This window comes from Fundulus heteroclitus, unplaced genomic scaffold, assembly GCF_011125445.2.
Source record: "Fundulus heteroclitus isolate FHET01 unplaced genomic scaffold, MU-UCD_Fhet_4.1 scaffold_63, whole genome shotgun sequence".
Taxonomy (NCBI): domain Eukaryota; kingdom Metazoa; phylum Chordata; class Actinopteri; order Cyprinodontiformes; family Fundulidae; genus Fundulus; species Fundulus heteroclitus.
The window spans coordinates 1,444,148-1,469,853 of record NW_023397066.1 but is presented as its reverse complement, the minus strand read 5'-3'; the positions used below and the strand labels follow the sequence as shown (position 1 = coordinate 1,469,853).

Below are 25,706 nucleotides of genomic sequence, written 5' to 3'. Positions count from 1 at the left end.
ACTGCATTTATCAGGTTGGTAGAAATTAACTAAAAGTCTAACCTTGAGCATTGGCCATTACTGGCTGAATTAGACCATGTGTATTGTTTGGTATTAGGCTGTTTCATGCTCCAATAATCCATCAGATCTGTTTTCATGGTGAATTTGCTTATGATTTCTTCATCCACAGGTCCGGAACCAAATTAAAATCACCCCCAGAAATAACTTTGTCAGTAGTATAGGTCACTTTCCATTCTTCCACCATCTTTCTCCAAGAAGCATAAAGTTGTTTGTTTTGTAACTTTCCGTTGTATCCATATACACAGATCAAAATACAATTTACATCATTAAATTCAATCACCATCATTATCCAGTGACCATTGATGTCACTTATGTGGTTAATCACATTTCCAGAAAACCTGTTGAACAAAATTATCACTCCAGCTGAGTGTGAAGTGCCATGGCTGAAAAAAATGCTGTCTCCCCATTGTTGTTTCCAGAATCTCATGTCTGCCTCCACTGAGTGAGTTTCTTGCAGGAAAGTAATATTGTTGTGTTGCTCCTTACAAAAAAGAAAAGTTGCCTTACATTTCACATTGTTTTTCAGCCCCCTTGTATTTCAAAGAAAAAAAAGATAATATTTACGAAGTACCAAGTGTGCGCTGAAAGGTTTTGCATGGGAATGAGTAGCTGATATCCCAAACAGCACTTAATAATAACATCTGCAACAACCCTTCAGGTAATCAAACCTTTAGCTAACAAGGTAAATTCACAGTACCTGTTATAGACCAATATAACTAAAGAATGTTGGTCAGTTAGGGTCCACACAATAATTGTCAATCAGAGCATAGCCCTCCTTCAGTAATGCTCTCTTCCCCTTTTTCCTGGCATCCTGGACCAGAGGCCAGAGGACACAGCTTGGAACCAGCATCCCAATCTTCTTTGGAAAAGTCTTCTTTGAAGCGGATATGCATCTCACTACACATCCGCGCGTCCTTCCACTTTTTCCACACTTCATCTCTGACGGTTCTCATCCCGAACTGGATGATAATCGCCCTCGGCGTGTTGTTGGAAGTATTAGGGAGAGCCTGAAGGCGAAGAGGGACAGAGACAGACGGTCGGTCGAACCGAGGGCTGTGATTACTTTCCATCTGTGTGATCTCTGCTCTGTTTCTCAATAAAAGTGCTGGAACTTCATCGATCCACTGTTTCCTCGTTCAATAAGTCTGGGACGTCAGTTATTGTTTAGAGTTCAAATCACATATACATAATATACTGATTACTTTCAGGATGGAACCATGATTTTATCCAGTATAACAAAAAGCTTGAAAGTGAAGCAATCCTTCCTTCTTCTACAGCTTTAAAGATAGACCAGAAATGGTCATGCTTTTTTTTCTAAATCCTTAAGGAGGAGACCTTAATGTTTGTAAAGTTGACAATTATTTTTCACACATACTTTCGGTTTTGACTTGAAACACACAAGATGCCATTTATCTCTCAAATATTTTTGACTTTCTCAGAAAAATGCTTCGCTGCACAGACAGGCTTAGCAAATGTGACCAGATTCCAATTTATGAGGTAAAAAACACATTTGATATAGTTTTGACACATTTGGCTGAGTTGTGCCAAAATCTAAGGTGGGTCTGGTACACTGCCCACTAAAAACTTTGTGAAAAAAATATGCTTCAGCTGATTTAGTACAGATTTTATTTTGCAGTCTAGATGTTGATCTCTAAAGTCTGAGGTGTCTCCTATATTTTCAAAGGGGCTTTCATGGTGTGTTGCAATGTTTATTTTGAAAAAAGTTTAAATGTGGTATAAAATTTAGATTTTTTTCTTTGTTAATCACCTATAAAAAAGACATAGTGACATTTGTCATCGCAGTTCAAGTGGTGAAATATTCTTTAATGCCTTACCTTCTCACAGATACCAAAAGTTTGCATTTACACGTTATTGCTGCAGAGCTATATGTAAGTTTTATCAGGTTTGTAATTTCAGGTGGATAAAGTTCCTGAAATCCTCTGAGCTTTTAACACAATGTGTGGAGAATAATTATATTTTTATCTTTGAGACTTCATTCTCTGTGTGCAGAAACATATCAATGTAATGCTTTGAATTATTCAGTTTTTGGAAGAGCTTCACTTCTTTCAGAGTATTTCCAGCCACTTCTGTTTCTTCACACGTTTTACCTGAGATGTTTAACTTTAGGGTAGATCTACAGTCACCTTAACAGAAGGTGCTGCTCGCCTTTAGCCACACCCTGGCCCCTTCCATCCATTTCCTCCAGAAACTGGATTCTTCCTCCCACCTCGTACTCAGAGGTTTTTGTATCAGTGAGTTACACTGTGGTAGGATCGGACGATTCCAGCAAGTTTCTCATCTTTGGGACTGGAACAAAACTCTATGTAACAGGTAAGAAAGAGATTTTATTGCTAATCTGCTGTTTAAGATGCAGAAATGATTGCAGTTATGATTTGAGAGCTGTAAATATTTACTAATTGACCAGAAATGTTTTGCGGTCTGCGGTCTAAAACAACAGAAAACTTTGAAAAAGCAAAGTTTAACATCCAGAAGATGTTTCTTTTATGAAAATCCAGAACCCAGAAAGCAGGAAGCAGAAATTCTGAGATCGGTTCTCCGGCTGACTTTTTAGTAAAAGTGCCGTTTAATCCCAGGTTGTTTTTCAGATACAAGGAGTCATCTAGTTATTATCTGGAGATATTGGCGATTACAGTGAGGATGATATTTTATGCTCCTTTCTGTTTTTTAGCGTCTTCTTTCCTTCACAGTAAAACTGGATTTAAAGACATTTATGAAGAAACATGCCCCTGATTCTGACTGTATCTTATTATCTGAACCAGGGGTCTGATAATAACTCTTAATAACATCAACTTTGACTGAAAAACAACCAAAGTTTTTACATTTAGATTTACTAATAAATGCAGTTTTAGCAGAATTTTTGTTATTGAGTAAATGCATTATATTTCCACAACAGAAAAAAAATACCAGAAATGTGTTTATCTTATTTTTCATCTAATTAGATTAGAAATTATCCTCATTTTGGCAAAAGTCATATGTGTTTCATTATTTTAAAGCAGAGAAATAAATAAAACGTTCATTCTTAAAAAATGGCAACATATTTTCTATCGTAGATATTTATGAAACAAAGTTCTCACTTCACAAAAGGTCATGTAACATTAAAAAAAAATAAATAAATAAAAACATGTCGCTTTGGATTCAAAGGATTTGTGCTAAAAAACAATCTAATTTATATGTACATTTTGTATCCGTAAACAATTCTTCTTTAAGTTTAGGATTAATTTTTAATTTAAATAAAAGCTCAGCACACATGTACATGTTGGTTAAAATCAGTAGTGTCCATGTTTAATAAATAGTTTGGGTCATGCAGCGTGCCAATAAAAATATTAACTTTATTCTTGTAAAATAAAGCAGAAAATAAACACAGAAATAAATTTTTCCTGTAAATAACTGAATTTCTAAACAGCTGTCCTGTTCATCATTAATTTCTTCAGGGTGTCATGATTTAACATTCTACAAAGTCAAACAATTTAAATAAATTCTGTATAAACCTCACTATATTTTAGGAAGATTTTTCAAAGATTTGTTTTGTAAAGTTATATGAAATAAAAAACAACATCTGTATAGTTTGATATTTTATTCCTGTAAATGTTCCATATTGTATTATTATTAAAAAAGGATTTACATGTTTAATAAAACAGTTTATGTTTGGGAGGTAAGATGTAAATTTACATCTATGTTGTAGCACCTTAAATAAGTTCATTTTAACGTTTGACATCTTCAACCTATAAAGGACTTTGGCAGATGACTTTGGGTCATTTAACAATTACAACTAAAATCAGTACTTTATTATTATTATTACTATTATTGCAATATATTCTCTAAAGAAAACGAGCTTCAAACGTCATGTTGCTGGTTTGGGGCGTCATATCAAGCCTTTATTTCAGGAACTTTTGTAAAAAGGATTTTAATGAATTTGAAGGCATAGATTCTCTTTCGGTTTTTTCTACCTTCTCAAACTGCAGAGTTCTGCGTTTCTTCAACATTTGCTGTAGATGTAGAGAGATGATTACAGGTTGTCAGTTTTGATTCAAACGGCTCCTGGGGGCCCCGTTTTACCGCCGGAGGCCTCTCCTGCTCTCAGACACCTGCAGCCACATTACCTCTGGGCTCTGAGAGGCTTCTATGGCTGAGCTACTTGGAAGTGAAGCAATCATTGGTTCTTGTTTCTTTTCCAGCATTGTCTGAATTGCTACTCTAGATTTTATAGCGATGATTTTTGTTATTCAGTGTTTGTGTTAAAGTTGAAGGAACAATAAGCTCTTTTATGTTTTTCCCATTTAAAGAAATGACCAGAACTGCTAAATGTCATGGAAATCCGGTTTATTTGCTGTGTTTCAATGTGTTTCTATTTTAGGTGATGTAGTGAAGGCCCCGACGGTGAGCTTGTACTCGGTGGCGTCCAAACCCAGGCCGCAGGAGAAGCAGCCTCTGCTGTGTGTCGCCTCAGACATGTACCCCCCTGAGACGCAGCTTTCCTGGAGGAAAAGGAGGCAGGGCGGTTCTGAGGAGGAGGTTCCTGCTGAGGAAGAGCAGCTGGAGCTCAGGGAGGGAGGACGCACCTCCTCCATCATGATGGTGGATCAGGATCCTCATGATGCTTATGAGTACAGCTGCTCCGTCAAGCACGAAGCGCGACTTCAGACCCCAGAGACGAAGATCGGTAATGAGCGGTCAGGTCATGATCCAGGTCGGTGTGTCGGAGAGCAGATCCCTGATATGTTTCTTTCTGCTTCCCAGTGGTTTCTGCGCTGCCTAAGCCTCCGCCTCCTGCTCCCCACTGGTTCAGAGAGAGGCTGCTCTGCCTCTTCTACTCGGTGCTGATAGCCAAGAGTCTGCTCTGCTTCTGCGGCCTCTCCCTGCTCAGCGTCTGTGGAGGCCAGGGAGCTTGAGGAAGGATCCTCCAGCAGCTCAAACCACTGAATGTAAAAACTGCATCCTCAACATAATCCAGCTTCTGAGGTCAAAACAACAAAAATCCTTTTTCTGGTTTCAAAGCACATCTCTGGACACGTTTCTGCTTTTTTTATTGAATGTCTGATTAGATTGTTTTTATCTGATTTAACAGTTAATCCTTTTATCATTTTATTCTCTCTCCAGTTTCTGAATGTTTTCCTTTTATCTGAGCCGCGCTGGACTGAAGTTTGAGTTTTACAGGAAGAAAAATAACGCGAGCCTCACTTATTAAAACCCTTTAAATCAGATTATCTTCTCTTTATGTTAGATTGAATGTAAGGTAATTATCTGTATTTTTTTTTGCAATTCTTTAAATAAACAAGCCCTAATTAATAAAGCTGGCATTCCATTCATTCTGAAACTCTGAGCCTAGTTTATTTTATTTTCAGTTTAGTTCACTGCAAGTTTAAAATTTTGCATATCCAATTTAATAATTAAAAAAAACTTTTTATTTAGTTTTAGAAGTTAGATATAGTAATACTTTATTAGATGCATTTAATAATTTATATTTAAATAATTGTAATCATTGAATTCAATTAAATATTATTTATTTAGCACCAATTAACAACATGTCATCTAAAAGCACTTTACAAAGTAAAACTCAATCAATTCATATAGACAAAAATGTATATAAAAATTGTTTGTCTGACTAGATTTATGACAGAATCTAGTCAGATATAAAATATAAATTAACCACTCAGATTTGTCCCATCTTTTTAATACAACAATGTTATGTACTTTTAATTATTATTACTTAAAGATAATTTCATTATTTTTTATTTAAAACAGAAGAATCAAACGGAAATACTTTCCAACCCTTTATTAATTAACGAGCAGCTTTAATGACACAAAATATTTTCTGACAAAACAAGTAAAATTCTGCAAAATATTAATGCTTTCAGTTTGGGACGACATTAAGAGGACGACAGGCGGACAAAAAGCAAAATAAAAAGACTTTTGAGAGAAAGACTGCAGCTGAGCAGGAAGAATCTGGACTGTTGGTTTCACAGCAGTTGGGTCAGTTAGTGAAGCTTTGGCTTAAAGAAGATTTAGTTTAATATGAGCTGGGGGCTGATTATTATTGGGCGGTACTAAGACCCATTCTGCTTCGGTGGAGTTCTCAGAAAACAGAACCAAATCTGGCTTCAGATCAGCAGCACCCTTCCTGCAGCTGTGTGGGTTTGTTCTCTGCAGCCTTCACACCGTTGGCTGTGGCTTTTCTCTTTAATAACACAATGACAGTTACAAGCATCGGCTGAGCTGAGAGACTCAGTCCAGGAAGCACCTGTGTTCTTCATCTATGAGAGAAACAGCTCAGACCCTGAACTCAGAGCTGGCCAAGCACCTCTGACTCAATTAAAGGCAAAAACAGTGACCTCTCTGAGGAACAGACAACCAGTTATGACCAATAGGTGAAAAACTGGGAGTTAATGAAGAGTGACAGGAGCAGCATTAGAGCAATGATGGTGTGAAATTTTAATTATACCAACGTTTTCTGCAAACCTTCTTCTGAACACCATCAGACTCTTCAGCTTCAATAAGAAGCAAAGCAGCCGACTGCACTTCTGTTCTCACTGATCAGAGCGACACAAACCACACTGAGACAGACCCACAAACCGCCGGCACAAACAAGTTACGTTGTTCTGTTCCTCTGAAGACCACAGCAGAACAGGACGGCCATGTTGGTTCAGCTCCAGTCTCCATGTTTCAGTTGCTGATGGCTGAAGAAAAACCTGCAGATGCATTTCAGGAGCCCTCTGGAGCATCGTGTGAAGCAAGTTTGCCAGGAAGGGTCTCCCTTTTCTAAGCCATATACTCTTAACCCTGGGATGCTCAGTGTGTCAAACATAGGTTTGGTATTATTGTTTTAATTACATTAGAGTATATCTAAAGTTTATGCCACAATGTAGGGATTTATTAATTGGAGGTGTAGTTTCTTATATATTATAGTAACTTGTAGAGCCCCTCTCCACAACCTTTATAATTCTAACCTTTTAATTATCTTGATTAATAAGCAGCAGAAATTCCACAAACAGAAACATTGGTGTGCTGTCAAACTACTTTTTCCCAAAGTGAGAGTTTCATTTGCAATGAGCAGAATGTAACTTAGACATTTGGCTAAATTCTCTTTTTATTTTAAACTTATCATCAGGAACAACAGCGATAAAGGAGGAGCCACAAACAGTTTGCAGTAGGTTTAGACAGTATGAGCTACTAATATTTATTAGATAGTTTAAATATAACAGAAAAGTCTGACTCGGAGCTTTGACAATGAAGTCCATTTGTAAACCTGAGAGCTCAGATTGTAAAAATGAAAGCTTGGTTTATAAACTGAGGAAATAAATGACTTGGGTTGGTGTTTTGCCAAATTCTGTGACCATCAGATAGTGCAACTCCAGGGGTGATGAAACAGAGGTTCCCATATTCTAACTGGAAAATTAAGAGTTTTTTTTTAAACTCAAGCAGAATTACTGCCTCAAGGAGACCTTCTGCTTTGTGCATTTTTTAACCTGAAATCAAAAGATATATTTTTGTCCACATGATCCTTAAAGTTCCAGGATGGTCACTTTTTTTTTGGATAATATTAATGTGGCAGTCTGTGATTTCGTTCAACGTGTTTCCTCTTTTTACATGGGTGAGAAACATTTTTAAGTAGCTAAAGATTAAAAAAAACTCACAAAACTGAAGTTTGGTGCAAGTACAAATATTCTATCTTACATTTAATTTGACATTTTCAGACGAAAGCCATCAAATCATTTAAATGACTCCATTTCAGGCCAGAAGCTTGACAGCCCCGTCTGAGGTCACAATATATTCTGGTCCCAGAACTTAGAGGTGCATCAGGCCAGAGTCACCTGCTCAGATGTCTTTCTCCAGCATTTGTGCTTCTGCACAGAGTTTCATTTAAAATTTAAAATCATTCAGGGCTGAGAAGGTCTAATTTAACCCTTAGTAAGCGGGTCAGAAAATGGATGGATGGATATCCAGTGCCCTGTCCAGAAGCACTGTCCATGGTGCTGAGCGGTCAGCTTGACATCATTGTGAGTTAGAAACTAATTTTGCAGTTGCCTCACCAGGATAGCCTCAAGTGATCAAGACTGTGTTGAACATGTCCTTTAACAGTTAAGTATATCATTACACAACATTTTGTGTACAATGAGATTTAGGTTTTATTTCAATATTTAATCAACTGTCATCCTTGATACTCAATCATCCTGGACCATAGAAACTACATTGAAAATGTAAACTTGATACATTTTCTATAGTAAAAGTTATTTTCAGAGTTTCATTCCTCAGAGGTTTCCTACTATCATCATATGTATCTCATTCTATGTTAGGATGCTATTCATGGACTTTTACAGCCTTCAACACCGTGGTCTCAGAGTTCCTGGTTCTGAAGCTCCACAGCCTGCTCTGGATCAGTGACTTCCTCACCAACAGCCCTCTGGTGGTGAGGATAGGCAAACCCCCTTCCCCCTCTATCTCCAACAATGATGAGACCCCCAACAGAGAGAAGGTCCACAATCTGACACAGAGGCGCTCCAGGAAAAACCTGATCTTGAACACCAGCAACACCAAGGAGGTAATGATAGACTACAGGAGGTCCAGGAGCACTGAACACACTTCTCTCTGCATACAGGGTGAGGTGGTGGAGCGTGTGGACAGCATCAGGTTCCTAGGCATTAACATCTCCTCCAACCACTCCTGGACTGCAAACACCTCCTACCTGGTGAAGAAGGCCCAACAATGGCTCTTCTTCCTCAGGAAACTGAAACGGACTGGACTTTCCACTAAGCTGTTAATAAACTTTTACAGAGCTACAGTAGAAAGCAATTTGTGTCTCAGTGTGACAGTTTGGTATGGAATGTGCATGGCACAGGAGAGGAAGGACCTAACACTGGTGTTGAGGACAGCACGGGGGATTGTGGGATGCTGTCTGCAAAAAAGGGCCTGAGGCATTGCAAGTCCCACCCACCCGGCCAACACACTGTTGGAGCCAGTTTCATCAGATACATGCTTCAGAAGCATTAAATAAAAAATTAACAGACTCAAAAACAGCGTTGTTCGAAAAGCTGTGAGGGCTATCGCCCCCTGCTGAGAGGTTTGTGGTCTGTTACGTGTTACAAACACACAACTGGTAATCTTATTAGCATACTCTATTTCTTAGGGAATGTCTGGCTGGACATTCATCCATGCAGATTGCACAGTTCTGTAAAAGGAAGGTTTAAAATTTGTGCACAGCATTTGCTCCAGTGCATCATCGAGGGAGTGTTGGGTGATTCATTCATGCAATAACAGTAATTTATAATGTTCATAAAGGGACTAATATCAGACTTTTTGGACCCTAAAGACTATTTGAACACTTTAAGCTTTTCATGAAGCATGCTGTTCATTGAAATGAACTTATTTTATGAAAAAATGTGATGAAAGAATGTATTTTTGCACCTGTGTGATATATATATATATATATATTCTATGTGCGTCCTGACCCAGTGTTTGTGTCATCAAACATTTCCTATGGTAACACACAGTAACAAAGATTATTGATTCTAATGAATGAGGAGACAGGAGTCAGCTTTTAGTTCCTGCTTTAATCCTCCTTGTATGTCTGTGTCACTTCTTTGACAACTAATGTTTGTATATCTGTCCCATTACAGTTACCTGATGGGTTTTAAGCTTTATTACTATGATTACTTTATTCTCATTTTATTATCTATGAAGCTGATATCTATATTTCCTTCACTGATCATCAGACACAGCCAAACAGCACCATCTCCTGGTCATGGACAAGCAGTTATGCCAGCATTTAAAGGTAAACAACAGAAACAGTCTGTGTTCCTAAATTCACCACCAAGCTGAATGTTTCTGTGGGAACATTAATGTTTTTTTAGTGTTTGTGCGTTAAGTGAGGCAGATTCTTTTTCCATCTGTTGTCACAGTTAAAGTCCGGACGATAAAACCAGTCATCAGCTTAAGCAGAGCTGCCAATCAGCAGTCTTATCTGTAGTTGTGGATTCTTTTATTTGCTGATCTATAAAGACATGATCGCGATAAACTAGAAGAGACATGATAAATAGGTTACATCATTGATGTATAATTCTTTTTTTTCTGGCATTATTTTATTAGCAACTGATTTTTTGGTAGACAAAATAGGTAAGGTTACAATTTAACTGCATTTCAAGTCAACTAAAAATGTTAATGTTTTAACATATTTTTCTATCTCTGTGTTTAAAATGTCAGGGAACACAGGCAGGTTTTGCTGGGAGTCAGTAAGTGAACTTGAACATTGTGGGTTTAATAACTTGTGGCTAATGCAAATATTATTACATATTTTTTGTCATTATGTGAATCTCTGTACATATTAAAGCACAAACAACACAGAACCAGCACTGAGGACATCTGTGCATCACCTCATTATTCCCAGCTTTGCTCTGTGGAAAAATATTTCATGAACCTTCATTCTCAGCCATCTCAACTAATGGATATTTATGGCTCAGCAGTTAGAAGAGCAATAGTCCAAAGTAAAAGTATTCACCACACTTGAAATCATTAAAAGACATATCTACACCTGGACGTCCATCTTAAGGCGTAGTAGCTCCCTTAGTGGCTTCATCTGGGAGGAACACAGCTAAGAAGATCATCTCTGAGCCTGTTTTTAAGTCTAGAGGGCAAAAGACAGCAAAGCAAATAGCTAAGTCTAGAAGGGAGGGATTAACCACTGAAAGACAGGGCCAACTGTATGAACCAATAGCAGAGCAGGAATCTGTTGGCAGCAGGAGCCCAGCCAATATCTCTCTTCATAACAACTTGACAGCTAAACAGAACACCAGGCCAGATGCAACTACCATGAAGTGATCTACCTCCCATTCTACGTTTAGAGACTCCAGTAGATGTGCAATCTGAGAGCAAAGTGCTCTGTCAGGAACATACAGAGCAATCAGACCAAAAATCATTGTGATGTTTTTAGATGCGATAGCAGCATCTAAATGTGCGTCTTTAGGCACTGCCATGTTTATTTCTATTGTCTCTGGGCTCGGCAGCTCTTGCTTTCATAATAACTGGTATGTCCCGCCTTAAACCATAACACTGCAATATCATTGGCCTGAAGTGTTTTTGGTTAGGGCCCAAACGACTGAGATGGGAGCAGGACAAGATAGATTCTCGTGTGTTTGTGAACGCACACATACCGTTAGAATTCAGCTTGTAGGCAAAGTTGTCTGCAAAGTTCCAACCAAGGCAGACCCCTGGCTTTGCATGCAAAAACATCTAATCATAGCTCCAACCTCCTGCTTCTGGACCTTTCACGGTATCAAAAGTAAGAAACTGCGGGGAAGAAAGGAACTTCGGACTACTCATAAGTCATTACGCAGCAGAAACACACACACGGATGATGCGAGTCAAATCTGGACCTACAGTCTTCCAAAAATGATCTACAAGGTGCGTGCTCTCTGCTCTCCAGACCTTTTTACTGATTTCCGTGAGATCATGTCAAGTAAAGGATTGTGGGATTCCTTATAGCTGGTAAGGGACATTGTAAGGTTGCTTTGCTAAAGGAGCTATGAGAGGAAGCGTACAGGCTCCTTCCCTTACCTCCTTCCTTACTGACTGTACTATTCACAGTCACTATTGACACTTATCATGGTGACCGCTGATGCACTTCTGCTTTGTCTAACGAGTCCTTACCCCAAAGAAGTTTTCTTCTCTGTAAATAATGCAGCAATTTGATGGGAAAGTCTTCAGTCAGTCAGGAAGAGACACTGTGACCAAGTAACACACATCCTCTTTGTGAAAAATACATAGTAAAATCTTTGAATTGCAAGGTAAACTGTAAGCAATTTCCAGCCAGGTTCGTCCCCCATATACCAGTAGGCTTGTCCAGAAATGCACAGCTCAATAACGGGCTCACCTAATGCCAATGGTAGCTTTCGCTTGCTGCACATGTGCACCTTTAATGTTTATGTATCCAGTTAGCTTCAGTGTTAACTGTTTAATGTAGCTCCTCTGCTCTCACCGTATACTTTGAACATGACAGAGTCGCAAGAAGCGAACTGTCTTACAAGTTTATGGCTCCATCTGAATACCTTCATAATAGCTTCTAGCTTCTGCTCCTTGGTCTTTCATGGGGTCAACAGTAGGGACTCCATGGGGAGTGTGGGAGCTTCAGACTGCTGTGCTGAATTCAGTCTTTAACTCTGACGTCATTACGGGACAGAAATGGTCATGGATGATGTGAGACAAATCTGGGTCTGCTAGCCCTCTGAAAAATAACTACAAATGCACGCTCTCTTCTCTCCAGACATTTCCATTGATTTCCGTGAGGGGGCTGTGCTGATACATCATGTCACACAAAGGATTGTGGGATACCTTAAGGGTTCTTAGCTCCGGTAAGTGACGGCATGGGGTTCCTAGGCAAAACTAGCCGCAAAAGCATACAGGCTACTTTTCCTGCCTCCTTCCTTACTGACTGCACTAATCAGACAGCACTTATAACGACCGCTGACACACTTCCACTTTGGCTGATGAGTCCTTGCTCTATAAGGGTATTCAGATTGAGCCTATGAGAACAAGAGGGCCTTTTGGAGGAAAAATTTATTTTGGGAGATTTTTTCCACACGATCCTCCTGAGAAGTGGAATATTAGGTAAGATGCAGTTAAAAAAGGGACTTGGATGTTCCTTATCTACATTTTCTGAAAAATTATTAAGTCGTTTGCTGCTGCATGCACAATGAGCTTAGACTCCAGGTATCTAGACTGCACCTGTTCTCCTGCCCAGAAACCTACATGTCAGCCCAGGTGTTTCATTGAAAATGAGCCCAAACGGTCCAGTGACTTCAGAAATGAGTTCTCTCCTGGTAAAGTCCCCTAGTCTAAAGCCGGCTATATGAGCGGTTTTAACTTGAATTACTTGACGGTGTCAGAATCGGGTTACATTGTTTAGAGCAAACCATTTGCGCTGCACGAGTGGCATTTAGTAACCATGTGGAGAATCCAGAGAACCTTCGCTCGCAATTTAGGTTCTGATCCAAAAAAGGCATTGAGGCTGTTAACGGGAGTTGGAGAACTGTTGTTCGAGTCCAAGGCGGCATTGAAGAAACATCGCTAGTGCTGGGGCCGGGGCAGCACAACTGACTCATATGTCGTCTCAGATAGTTCACAGCACGTTCTAAATGCGACTCCATCACCCGTACACCCAACACTCAGTTTTATATTGCTTGTATTTTGCATAAGCAGCAGTAGACTTCAAAGTTGCTGTGTAAAACCAGGACTTTAACCAAGACTTAAACTGCTTCTTTTGCTGCAAAATGTTGCTAGATTAGCATTTTCCATGACAACGGCAGCACCAATACTTGTTTCCGCTCATGGACCATCAAGTGGAGTGATGCAGACTAACCAATAACACAAAAGCTGTTCTGCAGGGAGCGTGTTTTAAGTTGTAAATACATTTAATAAAGCACAATTCAGAGTCATGGCAGCATTGTATTGTGCATTTGACGTAGTGTTAAATGGTCGTAGAAATTTAAGACCCATTTACAAAAAGACTTGAACATAATTCTATGAATTAATTTTTTAAGGCCTTCCATCTTGATTTTCAGATTTAAGGCTATTTAAGATCTGCTAAAAGCTCACGGTCTCTCCACTGAGCAGTGCTGTGGCAGGACGTTGCTGTCTGTCTTGCTAATGCTAACTGTTATCACTTCCAGTCGTTACAGGCCCAAAGTTGTGACAATTGTTGATAGAACGCGACGTCAACGTCCCATAAAAGCTGCCTGGTTGTTCCTACTGGAGTCACAGTCCAAAAGATCAGAGTCGGGTTCAGCACCACATATGAAAGTGGCTCAAATCTGCCATGTCATATCCGAGCGTACGTGAATGAGTAAGTTTATATTGAGTTCCACACAATTCTTTGAGTAATTCATTTTATTATATATTATATCGATGCATCCATTATTTTGACAATTCGAGTGCTTGTACAACCAAATGAAACAAAACATAAACCAGAACAGCTGAAATTGTTCACATACAGTAAAACACACTTATCGATACATCTATTAAACTTTTTATTTACAGGTAGAAAGAACTTTACAACGGTCTAAACAAAGTAAAAACCTAATTATTAAAAATAAACTGAATAGTTAAAGAAACAGAGCAGGAAGAACGTGAAGGAGCCCTGAGGGCCATGGCCCCGTTTTAAAACACCTGGATCAACTAATTAGATGATCAGGACTCTGTAGAACCCACTGATCTGTATTTATTCTCTGGATATCTGATTGGCCGAAAACCTGACGTCATTTGCCGCCATCTTGATGCTCCCTACTGTCGCAGAATCACAACATAAATATGCCGACATGTGCAGCATTTGGCTGCAACAACAAGCAGTTTTCTGGCTGTGGGAAGACATTTCACAGGGAATTTTACAGTCAGTGGATGTACTAACACTATCAAGTACCAAGAGAATCCATATATACGCCGATGTATCCCATGGTATCGTCTGTAGCCTAACATTAGTCTGGCTATATCGGACCGACTGCATTGACCGAGTTAGTCATTGACATTGTGTCTAATGTTACACAATAGAAATTAGAGTAAATAGAAAGTAATTCACTGTGAAATGTCAATGTAGTAGTTTTTGATTAAATGGATGATGCTGTAATTGTTGTGTTTGGTACATTTCTCATTTGAAAAAGTCATGTGCTGAAATGTTTTGCATGTTATATTGACAAAAAAAACCACTTTACTTTTTTATAGATAGATAGATAGATAGATAGATAGATAGATAGATAGATAGATAGATAGATAGATAGATAGATAGATAGATAGATAGAGACCTCATAGCAACGTGTACTACCAATGGCCAATCGCATATCCAGAGAATAAATAGAGATCAGTGGTAGAACCCAACTTCAACCCAAGGAAGTATTTAAAGGGAAACTCACCCTGTACCAGAGCCTTACTCCGCCCACATCTAGCATTTGAAAAATGCGCTTAACAGAGGTAGTGCCTGGCAGTCCAGGAAACGTGCAGGAGGTGAAGGCCACGATTTAGTCCTGGAATCAGTAAAACCGCAGATCAGAGTGTTTTATCCACATGGTAGGTTAGCAGACCTCTAAAGTTTTGCTGTAACACAGATAGTTGTCCCTTTGCCTAGATAAGCAGTAATTTAATTTATCGACTGCACAAAGCCAAAGCTATTGGTGTGATGAATGTCATCCTGCTGATCTAAACTGATTGCAATAGATTAAAATGTTTTGTTTAAGATGAATATTAAAAAAAACAAAGTTTCTCCACTGTGAAAGAAGAAAAGTTTTTCTATACTCTGGTCTTTGAACATTTAATGATTTATAAACAATGAGATACTTATCGTTGGGCCATATCATTGGAAAATACTTAAACTATGCTTCCCACGATACATGGTGGTGCTGATGTCACAGACTGAAGGTATAAATAATAGTGCGTTCACAACATCAAATCATATTTAAAGAAGGAGCTCAAAGCTTGGAAATCTTGCTGTTTGCATCTCCAGTAGGTTTCATTTGGGCTCCAAGATGTGAATCATCAGCCTGTCATTTAACATTGTTAAATCTGAACATAGACTCTCTAAGGAGACAGTATTTCCTACCTTTAAAGTCAACAAAAGAGCAGTTAACCGTCTGTTTTCCAGTCACAGAGCAATGAGCCCACAGCTCTGTACCACACAGACAGGCACCAATAAGCTTGAGACGAGCCTAGCTAATCCAGCCCCCAAAACAGCTGAATTTAAAGGAAAGTGCAATCATTTTATATCTATAAAAAATAGCGCAAAACCAGAATCAGGTCAGAACCTGCCGACGGATACGTTTTGAAATGGTTCTAGTAAGGAGCGTCAACTGTAAATGTCAGAATACAACGGCTCCTGTAGTTGCTCTTCTTCTGCGCTGCTTTGCTACTTCTTCTATGGCATTTTTGTGGACCGTTTCTGCGGGACAAATTAGTGACGCATGAGGGAAGATTAACGTTAGAGGTTGAAAAATATCTAGAGGTATATGGCCAAGGTCCTCGACATTATAAGAACAGTGCAAAAAAGAAACTTCCTGGTGATTGTCTTTTCTGATGAGGAGCCTGACTGAAACGCAGCAGAGAAGTTGGTGAATAAAACCAGACGACTAACTCAGGTCAAATATTACAAACTTGACAAAACAACTTAAAAAAATGGTTAAACGTGTCAATAAGTATACCTTATTCAGATATACTTTTCCAAAGGTTTAAGAAGGAGAAACCTTCCTCTGTGTGTGAACCTGCATGTGTTTACTCAGACTACCGCTCTGATTAAACCTTTTTCCACATGCGGAACAAGAAAACGGCTTTTCTCCGGTGTGGGTCCTCATGTGAATTTGCAAAACACCATGCTGAGTGAAATTCTTCCCACATGTTTTACATTTAAAAGGCCTCTCCCCTGTGTGGGTTCTCATGTGAACAACCAGGCTACTGTTCCTAGAAAAACTTTGCCCGCACGTCTCACAAGAGAAGGGCTTCTCGCCCGTGTGAGTTCTGGTGTGAAGAGTCAGCTGGCTGCTGTTGGTAAAACCTTTTCCACATGTTACACATAAATATGGTTTCTCACCCGTGTGGGTTCTCATGTGAACATTTAAACTGCCAAGTTGAGTGAAACTCCTACAACATGTTGAGCAAGAGTATGTTTTCCCTGTGTGTTTTCTCTTATGAACGTTTAAATAGGAAGGGTCACGGAAGCTTTTCCCACACGTTTCACATCTGAAAGGCCTCTCAGCTGAGTGGGTTTTCCTGTGAACCTTTAATGGAAAACTTTTATAGAAGCCTTTACCACACATTTCACAAGAAAAAGGCCACTCGCCAGCGTGGGTTTTCATGTGAACCTCCAGCGGAAAGCGATTACTGAAACCTTTCCCACACGTTTCACACGAAAATGGCCAATCGCCCGTGTGATACCTCATGTGGACGTTTAAGCTGCGGATTCGAGTGAAAACCTTTCCACAGGTTTTACAAGTAAACGAATTTTCCCCTGTGTGTATTCTCCGATGGACATGGAAGTGGCTACTATACTTGAAACTTTTCCCACATGTTTCACAGGTGAAAGGCCTCTCCCCAGTGTGGCTTCTCATGTGGACCTTTAGTCCACTGGAATGAGCAAAGCTTTTTCCACATGTGTTACAACCATATGGTTTCACGCCCAAGTGGATTCCCTGATGTTCAATTAAATTGTGTTTATATTTAAAGACTTTTCCACAGACGTCACATTTTTCAGGTGGATCGGGGTCAGGATTGGCCAGACTTTGAGACCCAGGACAGCTAGCACCTTCCTGACTTTCGCCCTGAGCTTTAGCCCTGGAAAGGCAGTGAAGACGGTCGATCTTTGTACTTCTCTGGTAAGTCCAAGGGTCCATGAAGGCATCGGTTGTGTGGTTCCTCAACAGCTGCTGTATCTGCTGACTGCTGTGGCTCAAAAATGACAGCAGCTGTGGTCCTTCGTGTTCAGTTTCAACCTGTGAATCTTGTGGTTCTCCACAGTCTGCTACAAGACCTGCAGATTTTGGTTCCTCTTGTTCTGCTACCATTTCTGCAGATTCTAGTTCCTCCTGTTCCTCTTCCATGCATGAAAGTTCTCTTTCACCGCATCCCTCGGTGTGTGAAAGTTCTAGCTGCTCCTGGTTTTCTTTAATATGTAGAGGTTCTAGTTTCACTTGGTCAGTTCTTAATCCTGCAGGTTGAAGTTCCTCCTGCTCCTTCGGAATATTTAAATATTCCTCTTTAATGCAGAACAGTTCTACATTACTCTCTTCCTCTTTAATCCGTAACTCTTCTAGCTCCTCCTGTTCCTCCTTAACCTGTAGTGGTTCTAGTTCCTCCTTAGTGTGAAAAAGTTCCAGCCCGTCCTTTTCCTCTTTAATCTGTGAAAGTTCTATTTTTTCCTGTACTTCCTCACTGTGTGAATGTTGCAGTTCCTCATGTTCCCCTTTAGTTGCTAAATGTTCCATTTTCCTGTCTTTAAAGCCTGTAGGTTCTGATTCCTCTTGTTCCTCTTTAATGTGTGTAGGTTCTGGTTCCTCTTGTTCTTCTGTAGGCTGTGAAGATTGTGGTTCCTCTGGTTCCTCTTTAATATGTGGTTGTGGTTCCTCCTGGTCCAGAATGGAGTTCCGCTGCACCTTCCAGAGTTGTTGGTCGCTGAGATCCTGCCCCTTTTGCTTCCAAACATGTTGATGTAGAAGGTCTGATGGAACAAAGGAAAAACAATACATGATTAACTCGTTGAATGTGTAATGCAGGTTCAAGAACAAGGAACCAACAAACTGATCACTTCAAGGCCAATGAATAAAATCAGGGAACTCCTAGAAGAACATTGCTGTTCTGTGTTTTGACCTCTTCTACTGAGGCTTTAGGTCAGGGGTGTCCAGATGTTTTGGCATGTGGCCCGAAGATATCAAGTCAAAAGTATTAGAAATATTAATAAAATTAGAAGAAAAAAAGTGCTTTTTTTAACTGCTCTTAAAATGTTTAATTTTAATTAAATAAATTTGTCAGATTTCCTGTAGAAAACAGAAGTGTATAAATCATTGTAAATGCAGAAATTTACAATTTCTAAGTAGAACCATGTTTTTCCAATCCTTTACATGCAGGTTAAATTGAATTTGAGGATTGCAATAGTGTCAGCAGTTGGTGCCGGTGTTTAGTATGGAAGTGTTGGAAAAGTCCCGCTAACCCATGCGCTGACCAAAAAGCCCAGCTCAGAGTCCAGTCTCCTTCAAACTCATGCGCCCAATAGGTGCAAATCAGTTCCTGCAAAGCTTGATCAATAACAAGGAGAAATGTACCTCATTTGAAGTGAAGCAGGAGGGGGCAATGCTACATGATCTAAGCACACTAGCTAAAAATAACCGGACATCTAATCTTAGCATAAGAAATGGTGAGACAGAAGTAGAGGCTTTGTAAGAGATTTAATCTTTGATTTAATTTAATCCAAGTTGTTAAAGGAGAAGTCTGGTCCACAAGGAAAAATCAGTGGATCATTAGCTATACCTAAATCTAATACGTTCGTGGTGATTTATTGAATTTAGTGTTAATCAATAAGAAAATAAAAGCATAAATTGTCGTCTCTATCACTGAGTCTGCGGGGCGGCCATTATTGCCCATATTTGGGCAATAATGGCCGCCTGACATCACGTCCTGTGACGTAATGTCGCGGTAAGGCGCTGCGCTCTACAAGCAAATTCAATAAGAGTCGTTGTACACAGCTGCGATCAGCAACAATTGTTTCAGATGTCCAGAGGACTTCACCGTTGAAATTCACGAGAGCTTTTGTTGAAGCAACAATGATCACGTGCATGGCAGTTGGATGTTCCAATACATCGGGTAAAAGTGGAAAAAACATTTTTTTTTTCCACCTTTCCAGTTTATGATCCACTGGTTCTTTTGTTGATTACCTACGTGAAGAGAGGATTTGTCATTGTGCTTATGGCCGGAGAGAAAACATGTCGTCTGTAACCAACATTTGGAAGAAGAATGTCTTCAAGATGACATGAGAGCGAGGATATTCGTAGGTTTTTCTTTTTTATAATGTAGTATTTGCCGGAACATTTGTTTACCGACCAGACGGGCGGAGGGATACAACACACTTGGAAAGAGTGCTCACTGTTGAGAAGCCCACTTATTTTATACAACTTTGGTCTTATTTTTTCTAAAGTCGCTTGTAAATTTCATGAGTTGCAGTTTTTTCGGGCTTGTTTCTAAAAGTGAAGTCGATTGTTTGGGCTCTAAACTAAGTGTCGTTGAAATATCCCTCCGCCTCATAACGCTGCAGCTCATCCTGACAGCAGCAGAGAGTAAAACTCAGAATGAGCCGCTCTGACCGTATTTTCTGCAGTTTACGGTTGCAATAACTGATGATAACTGCTGAAAGTAGATTAGGTGGTGCAGATCACCATTTTGAGCAAAGATTGGTTCTAAAGATGAGTTTTATACTCATCTTCTAACATTGCAGAACCCAACCTATAAACTGTACTTTAATGCTTAATATTGTTTTTTTATGTCTCTAAAATGTAAAATTAGTATTAATTTAAATTTAAATGCTTAATACCATGTCTATCTTTGTTTAAGGGGTTAAAAAAAGAGATATTTTGGCATGAAAACGGATATTTATTTACAAGGGGACAGATAGGGCATTGGAACTTGCTCTACAGTCCATCCCGTGACCTGAAGTCACAAACTGGGAGGAGGCAGTACTGTTCTTCACCAAGATGGCTGCCCCCATAAAAGGACCTTCAAATGAAAATGACTCTTAATTAAAAGAACGTATCATTTATTGAACAGTATGTAATAATTTTATATTTAAAGTACTTTGGGCAGTTTGAATTCTGATCTTGATCGTCTCCCCCTGAAATGTTTGTGATGTTTTGTGATGGTGATGGTACTGAAACAGCAATTTCCCTCTGGGATTTTTAAAGTATTCCTGATTCTGATTCTCCTTTAATGAAAGATGAGGACAAAAGCCAGGAGCCTATAAACCTTAAACCACTGATCACTTGCATGCAAACAGTGTATCACAGCTGAGCGTGAAAAAGGTTTTAGATATAGTGAGATATATATTTATAAAGACGATAAGAAATAGAATCAAATGTTTTACTTGCTAGTAATAATATCAACGACCAGGAGATTAAATGCATTTGTTTTATCATTGTTGGTGAGCTGCAGGATATATTCATACAGATATAAAGTCATCATTGGCCTGCAGGCAGATGGTGAAAAGAAAACTTTTCCAGCTCATTAAGCCGAAGTAAATTTATTGAATTAGGGATGTGAAAAGTCACCTGAATACCAACTTTTCACTTTAACCTCACATTTCACTTTTTTCTTCCTGATTTCTACAGTCCAGGTTATGCTAAATGAAACACACTGATGTGAATAATGAGTGCAGTCTTTCTGACATCCTCTGTGATGTTGTTAGGAACATCTTCATTTTGTGCCTTTAAGTCCAGACAGAGAGTACAAAAGATGATTTATTTAAACTTTTTTTTTATTTGCACGTCATTTTGTGTAATCTAACTTTAAATGTTGAATAACTTTTGCTCTTTCTTTACCAGGACTCCCTTGAAAAAGAGGTTCTAAAGCTCAGTGGGACTTTCCTGATTGAATATTAAATGAAAGAGCAGGTATGCTACCACAGTCAAAGCTTGTAGCAATGATCTCCTCCCCTTTGTGTCTTAATGAGGACTGACTCACTGACAGTAAAGCACTTTGAAAGCCTGCTGATAACAGGTTGAGGATTCTCAGCAGTTCTGGTGGAAACGGACCCAACCTGACTCCCGACTGCAGCGGTAAACCTAGAATTCCCCACCTGAACGTGTTTTTTTTTTTTTTTGTCATTTACACATAACTAGTATAGAACTGATTCATTAATTATATACACCCACTGGATTCACACAGGGTCAGGGATGCTGGTGCCCATCTCCAGCGGTTATTGGACCAGAAAGAAGAACTCACCCCTAAGAGACTAATTATAGGCTCCATGTTATCACTGTAGAAACAGTTTCCTGTAGTTAATATTGCTACATATGTAAATTCTCCAAAGAATTTCATAAATAATGTCACCTTCATATACCTTATGCACCTTTTCCTCCTTTTGGAACCTTCTTTTGATTATTGAGCCGATGTGTGACAAGTGAATTTCTCCACTGTGAAATTAAAAAAGTCGATCTTATCTCTTTTTGTAAATGTCCCTCCTCAGTAAAGGGATTGGATACCGTATGATATTCGGCTGACTTCGCTCTGATTGGCTACGACCATATTTGGAAAAGTAGTGAGCCCAGCCGGCCTGGTTTGCTTTAAGTAGTGTTGTCACGATACAAAAAGAGTCAAAGAGTTCCAATCTGTATAATCTGATATAATTTGACTTTGGAAAGAGCCTTGAGATGACCTGTATCACGGGGCTATATAAATAAAATTGAATTGAAAAAAAAAAAATCTGGTCTGACTGTTTTTGAGCAACACAGCAGAGCTGACCTCCTCATCAGTGGACGATGGAACATTTTATGCTCCCAGAACCTCAGAAAAGTTTAATCTGTTCCCATGGCCCCTTTAACGATGTGGGACTGCAGGATGAGGCCAGAGTACCCAGAGAGAACCCACAGAACCACAGGGAGACTGCAAACTAGAGTCACGAATATGGCTGGATTTAAACCCTGGACCTTCTTGCTGCAAGGCATCAGAGCGCTGCACACCTGCTGAGATCTAAAAGCCATTATTCTGTAAATTAAGTGAAACTATCAAATCTAATCTGGTTCTCTGGGTTCAGTCTCATCTGGTGAGTCCTAATAATCCTAATTTAAAAACAAACCGATCTGGACTCATTTAACCCGCCGGGATTCATTTTAAAACCTAAAATTATAAATACACCATAATGATAAACCTGTAATGCAGCCTGTTGGTGAACACTGTGAGCTACGGCGCTGAATTTGGTATTAAACGGGAAATCCGGACGGGTTGGAGTCCGAACCGATGAGCAGAACCAGAACCAGAAGTGAGGCGTTTTAATCAGAATCCTGAACGTGATTCTGCTGTTTCCACCTGATCCTGTAAACAAGCCGCCATTTTGGGTCAAATCTGACCTGCAGTCCGCCAGTAAAACGCCAGTTTCTAGTTTTATGAGCCGGATAAAGGATTTCCCTGCAGCTCTGCTGCCTTTTCTCCGCTCAGGAAGGCCTTCGTAGGAACATACCGGCTCTCTGCGGCGTCTCTGCGGGTTTCCAGCAGATCTCCTGCGGTCTGCGCTCATCCTCCATCTCTCCTTCCAACCGGAAGCTTCGGGTTAAATCCGCAACTCGCTCAGCGGCTAAGATTGAGACATTGTTGCTGAAATAATCAGCTGAGACACGAAAACAAACGTCTTCCTGCTGAGTCCACGCAAGCTGCTGCTAAATGCTTTTTGTTTACTTCCGGTGGACGTCACTGAGACACGGCAGCTGATTGGTCCGTTTACCGCCCCCTGCTGGACTGGAGTGGAGCCGCAGCTTGGCAGCAAAGACTGACTACACTCTCTGAACCAGACCAGCACTTTTATAAACCGTCATTAATGGAGCAGAAATTAACCAAGAATATTTTAAACGGTAACATTTATTTTCAATTCTTTCAGAGTCTTCCTCCTCACATCTGTTACTTTAATTATAATAAATGTGGAGACAAGAGTCCGATTTGTGTACATGTATATGTACACATATGTAAGACGCAAAGCTGAAAGAAATAACTATATCCCGCTTTTTACAGAGGAGACAGCAGGATCAACCTGAGTGACTGGTTCCTCGAACACTTCTTTAGATTTAAATGCACAACAGGCCTGATGCGCCGCTGAACAGGAAGTCTAAGTGAGAATAAATCTGCTGTGTTTAGATCAGAGACTTGTGTGGGGTGCTGCAACGGAGACCTGAGGCTTGTTCTGCTGTCCATCATCCATCAACGAGGTTCGAGGGCTGGATCAATCGACCGCCGGCACATCACTGTGATGTAATCAGAAAGATGCAAGGTTGTGCTTAAAAAGCGTTACTGCAGTAATTCTTAAAGACCATAAGCTGTGATGCACCGCTTGCAGGAAGGTGTCCCAGAATCAGCTTTTCATTCTTAAAACATGTTGCCCAACGCTGTCCATTGGCTCGCCACTAATGCTTTTCAGTTTAAATGCAGAAAACTAACACACAAAAACTTTGTGAACAGCAAAAACATCTTTAGTTTAGGACAGAATTGTAGATGTTTTAGGTGTTTACAGCAAATAATAATAATTAAAAAAAATAAGTATTACACCGAAAACACTCCAGTGTATGTATCTTCTACATCGACCAGACAGAAGATCAAATACTTAGAAAATGTTTTATTTTATCATAAATTTGAAAGACATTTAGGCTTATTTGAAATGTCTACAGTTAATTGGTTAGCCATATAATACTAAACATTTAATGGCTAAAAGCTTAAAGATCAATTGTATTATACCTGAACATGATTTTCTCTCAGCCTGAGATATAACACATGTGTGCGACAACAGAAAAGCTGCTGGAGTTCTTCAAAAGTCCCGGCTCTTTTGAATAGTCTGTTTGTCACGCTTTTTACGGTTGCTGGACAACAGACGTCATCCTGACCTGAGGGCGGGGCTCAGCCAATCTCCTCTGGCCTTCTGCGTTTCTTTCCTGGCCTTCGACGGATGGAGGCCCTGAATCTGGACACACCCATAACTTAGAACCAGACCAGGAGCCATGCAAAGTGCAGCTTTCATACTAAAAGTTGGAGGTGGCGAGAAACCGCTAAGCTAACCGTTAAGCTAACCAGATACATAAACCCTAGAAGTGCACAGTAAGAGGAAACTAGCAAGGAACGAGCACGCTCATAGGTGTTAGGTGGTTGTGACAGTAAATGGATACGGTGAAACCCGACGATGAGAGCGGGACCAAAACTCTGACCAATCCGTTGCATTTGGACCGAGCGGCAGGGATTGGTCAGAGTTTTTACTGACCTGCTGCTCTCACAGGCCCTTTTCTGAATACGTAATGTCTTTACTACTCTTGAGATGAAAGGAGCATTTCACCTAGTAAAAAAATGTTTCTGAAACTGTTTTACAAACTTAGTTGAAATGGTGCTGGGGGGGAAAAACTGACCTTGAACTTTAGCAAAAAGGTAGAACTACTACCATCATTCACACTACTTAGTCTGCTTATACAACCAAAGAAAACAAAACATGAGACGGAAAAGTTCAGACCAAACAGACAGTAAAGCACATCTGTATATTTATTAAAGTGTTTATTTACAGGTAGAAAGAGCTTTACAGTGGTCTAATCAGAGTAAAGTTGAAATTATAATATAGTTTTAAAAGTTTAACAGCAGGAAGATGATGGAGACAAAAAAACAATCTTCTTGAATCAACAGATCTTTAGCAATCAAAATTAAATAAAACATTTAGGCATTATTTTCATTGAACATGCCAACAATTCTCCAGAGCTTAACTCAGGGAACCAAAATGGATTTTCAACAAACCTGGACCAACTAATTGGGTCATTAGGACTCAGAACATGACCAAGGAAGTAATTAAACAATTTGGACCAGTACCATATAGAAAACGTTCAGGACACCGGACCCGTAGGACTTAAATTATCCAATAAAACATCACATGCCCACTGGTAAAAAGCAATGTTAACATTCCTAAATCCAAGTTGCGATCAAAATGACTTAAAGTTCACAGAGAAACAAAACAGGTCAAGGAGAAGCCATTTTCAGAGGTGTCTTTAATCCTGTCACCTGCAGCTGTTATAAATGCAGCTCACTTTATAGGTTGGGCGGCAAAGACTTACAGCCAGTCCTCCAGAGTTTTAACACAAAAAAAGTTCTTACTTTGCCTTAAAAACTGGTCGTTTCATTAATAGACTGATCCTGCTGATCTAAACTGATGCAATCTCAAAAATTTATATTTTTTGCTCCTCTAACATTTAACTACTTATAAACTATGGGATTTTTTTTTTAATAAAGGAGGGCTTTGGAAATTAATTATGACTTCCACATTTAATCCTGTCAAAAAAACATTAATTTAGTTACAATTAACCAGTTAAATATTACAGTAGGGCACAATGAAACCATTTTAATTTTAAATACCTTGTTTTGTGTTTATCCACAACTCTTGAGGTTTGTGGGTA

The 25,706-nt window shown here is 39.5% G+C and overlaps 2 protein-coding genes across 2 annotated transcripts; one reads left to right on the top strand and one right to left on the bottom strand.

The window, feature by feature from the left end:
- Positions 1-485: 485 nt before the first annotated feature.
- Positions 486-5,374, top strand: LOC110367656 (immunoglobulin lambda-like polypeptide 5). The gene is made up of 4 exons (XM_036133460.1): positions 486-502; positions 2,267-2,391; positions 4,436-4,741; positions 4,819-5,374. Exons 1-4 carry the CDS (start codon positions 486-488, stop codon positions 4,968-4,970), a joined length of 600 nt encoding a protein of 199 aa, XP_035989353.1. The 3' UTR covers positions 4,971-5,374.
- Positions 5,375-14,789: 9,415 nt separating this feature from the next.
- On the bottom strand, positions 14,790-22,987 carry LOC118561422 (zinc finger protein 37-like). Its single transcript, XM_036133486.1, has 2 exons — positions 22,757-22,987; positions 14,790-18,256 (listed from the first exon to the last, which is right to left on the bottom strand). Exons 1-2 carry the CDS (start codon positions 22,818-22,820, stop codon positions 16,275-16,277), a joined length of 2,046 nt encoding a protein of 681 aa, XP_035989379.1. The 5' UTR covers positions 22,821-22,987; the 3' UTR covers positions 14,790-16,274.
- Between the last annotated feature and the right edge of the window lie 2,719 nt (positions 22,988-25,706).

Coding starts and splice junctions, on each gene's coding strand:
- LOC118561422 (XM_036133486.1), bottom strand. CDS start 22,820: ATGGAGGATGAGCGCAGACCGCAGGAGATCTGCTGGAAACCCGCAGAG. Junction 18,257..22,756: donor AGAGACGCCGCAGAGAGCCG/GTATGTTCCTAC, acceptor TTGTTCCATCAG/ACCTTCTACATCAACATGTT.
- LOC110367656 (XM_036133460.1), top strand. Junction 2,392..4,435: donor AACAAAACTCTATGTAACAG/GTAAGAAAGAGA, acceptor TTTCTATTTTAG/GTGATGTAGTGAAGGCCCCG. Junction 4,742..4,818: donor GACCCCAGAGACGAAGATCG/GTAATGAGCGGT, acceptor TCTGCTTCCCAG/TGGTTTCTGCGCTGCCTAAG.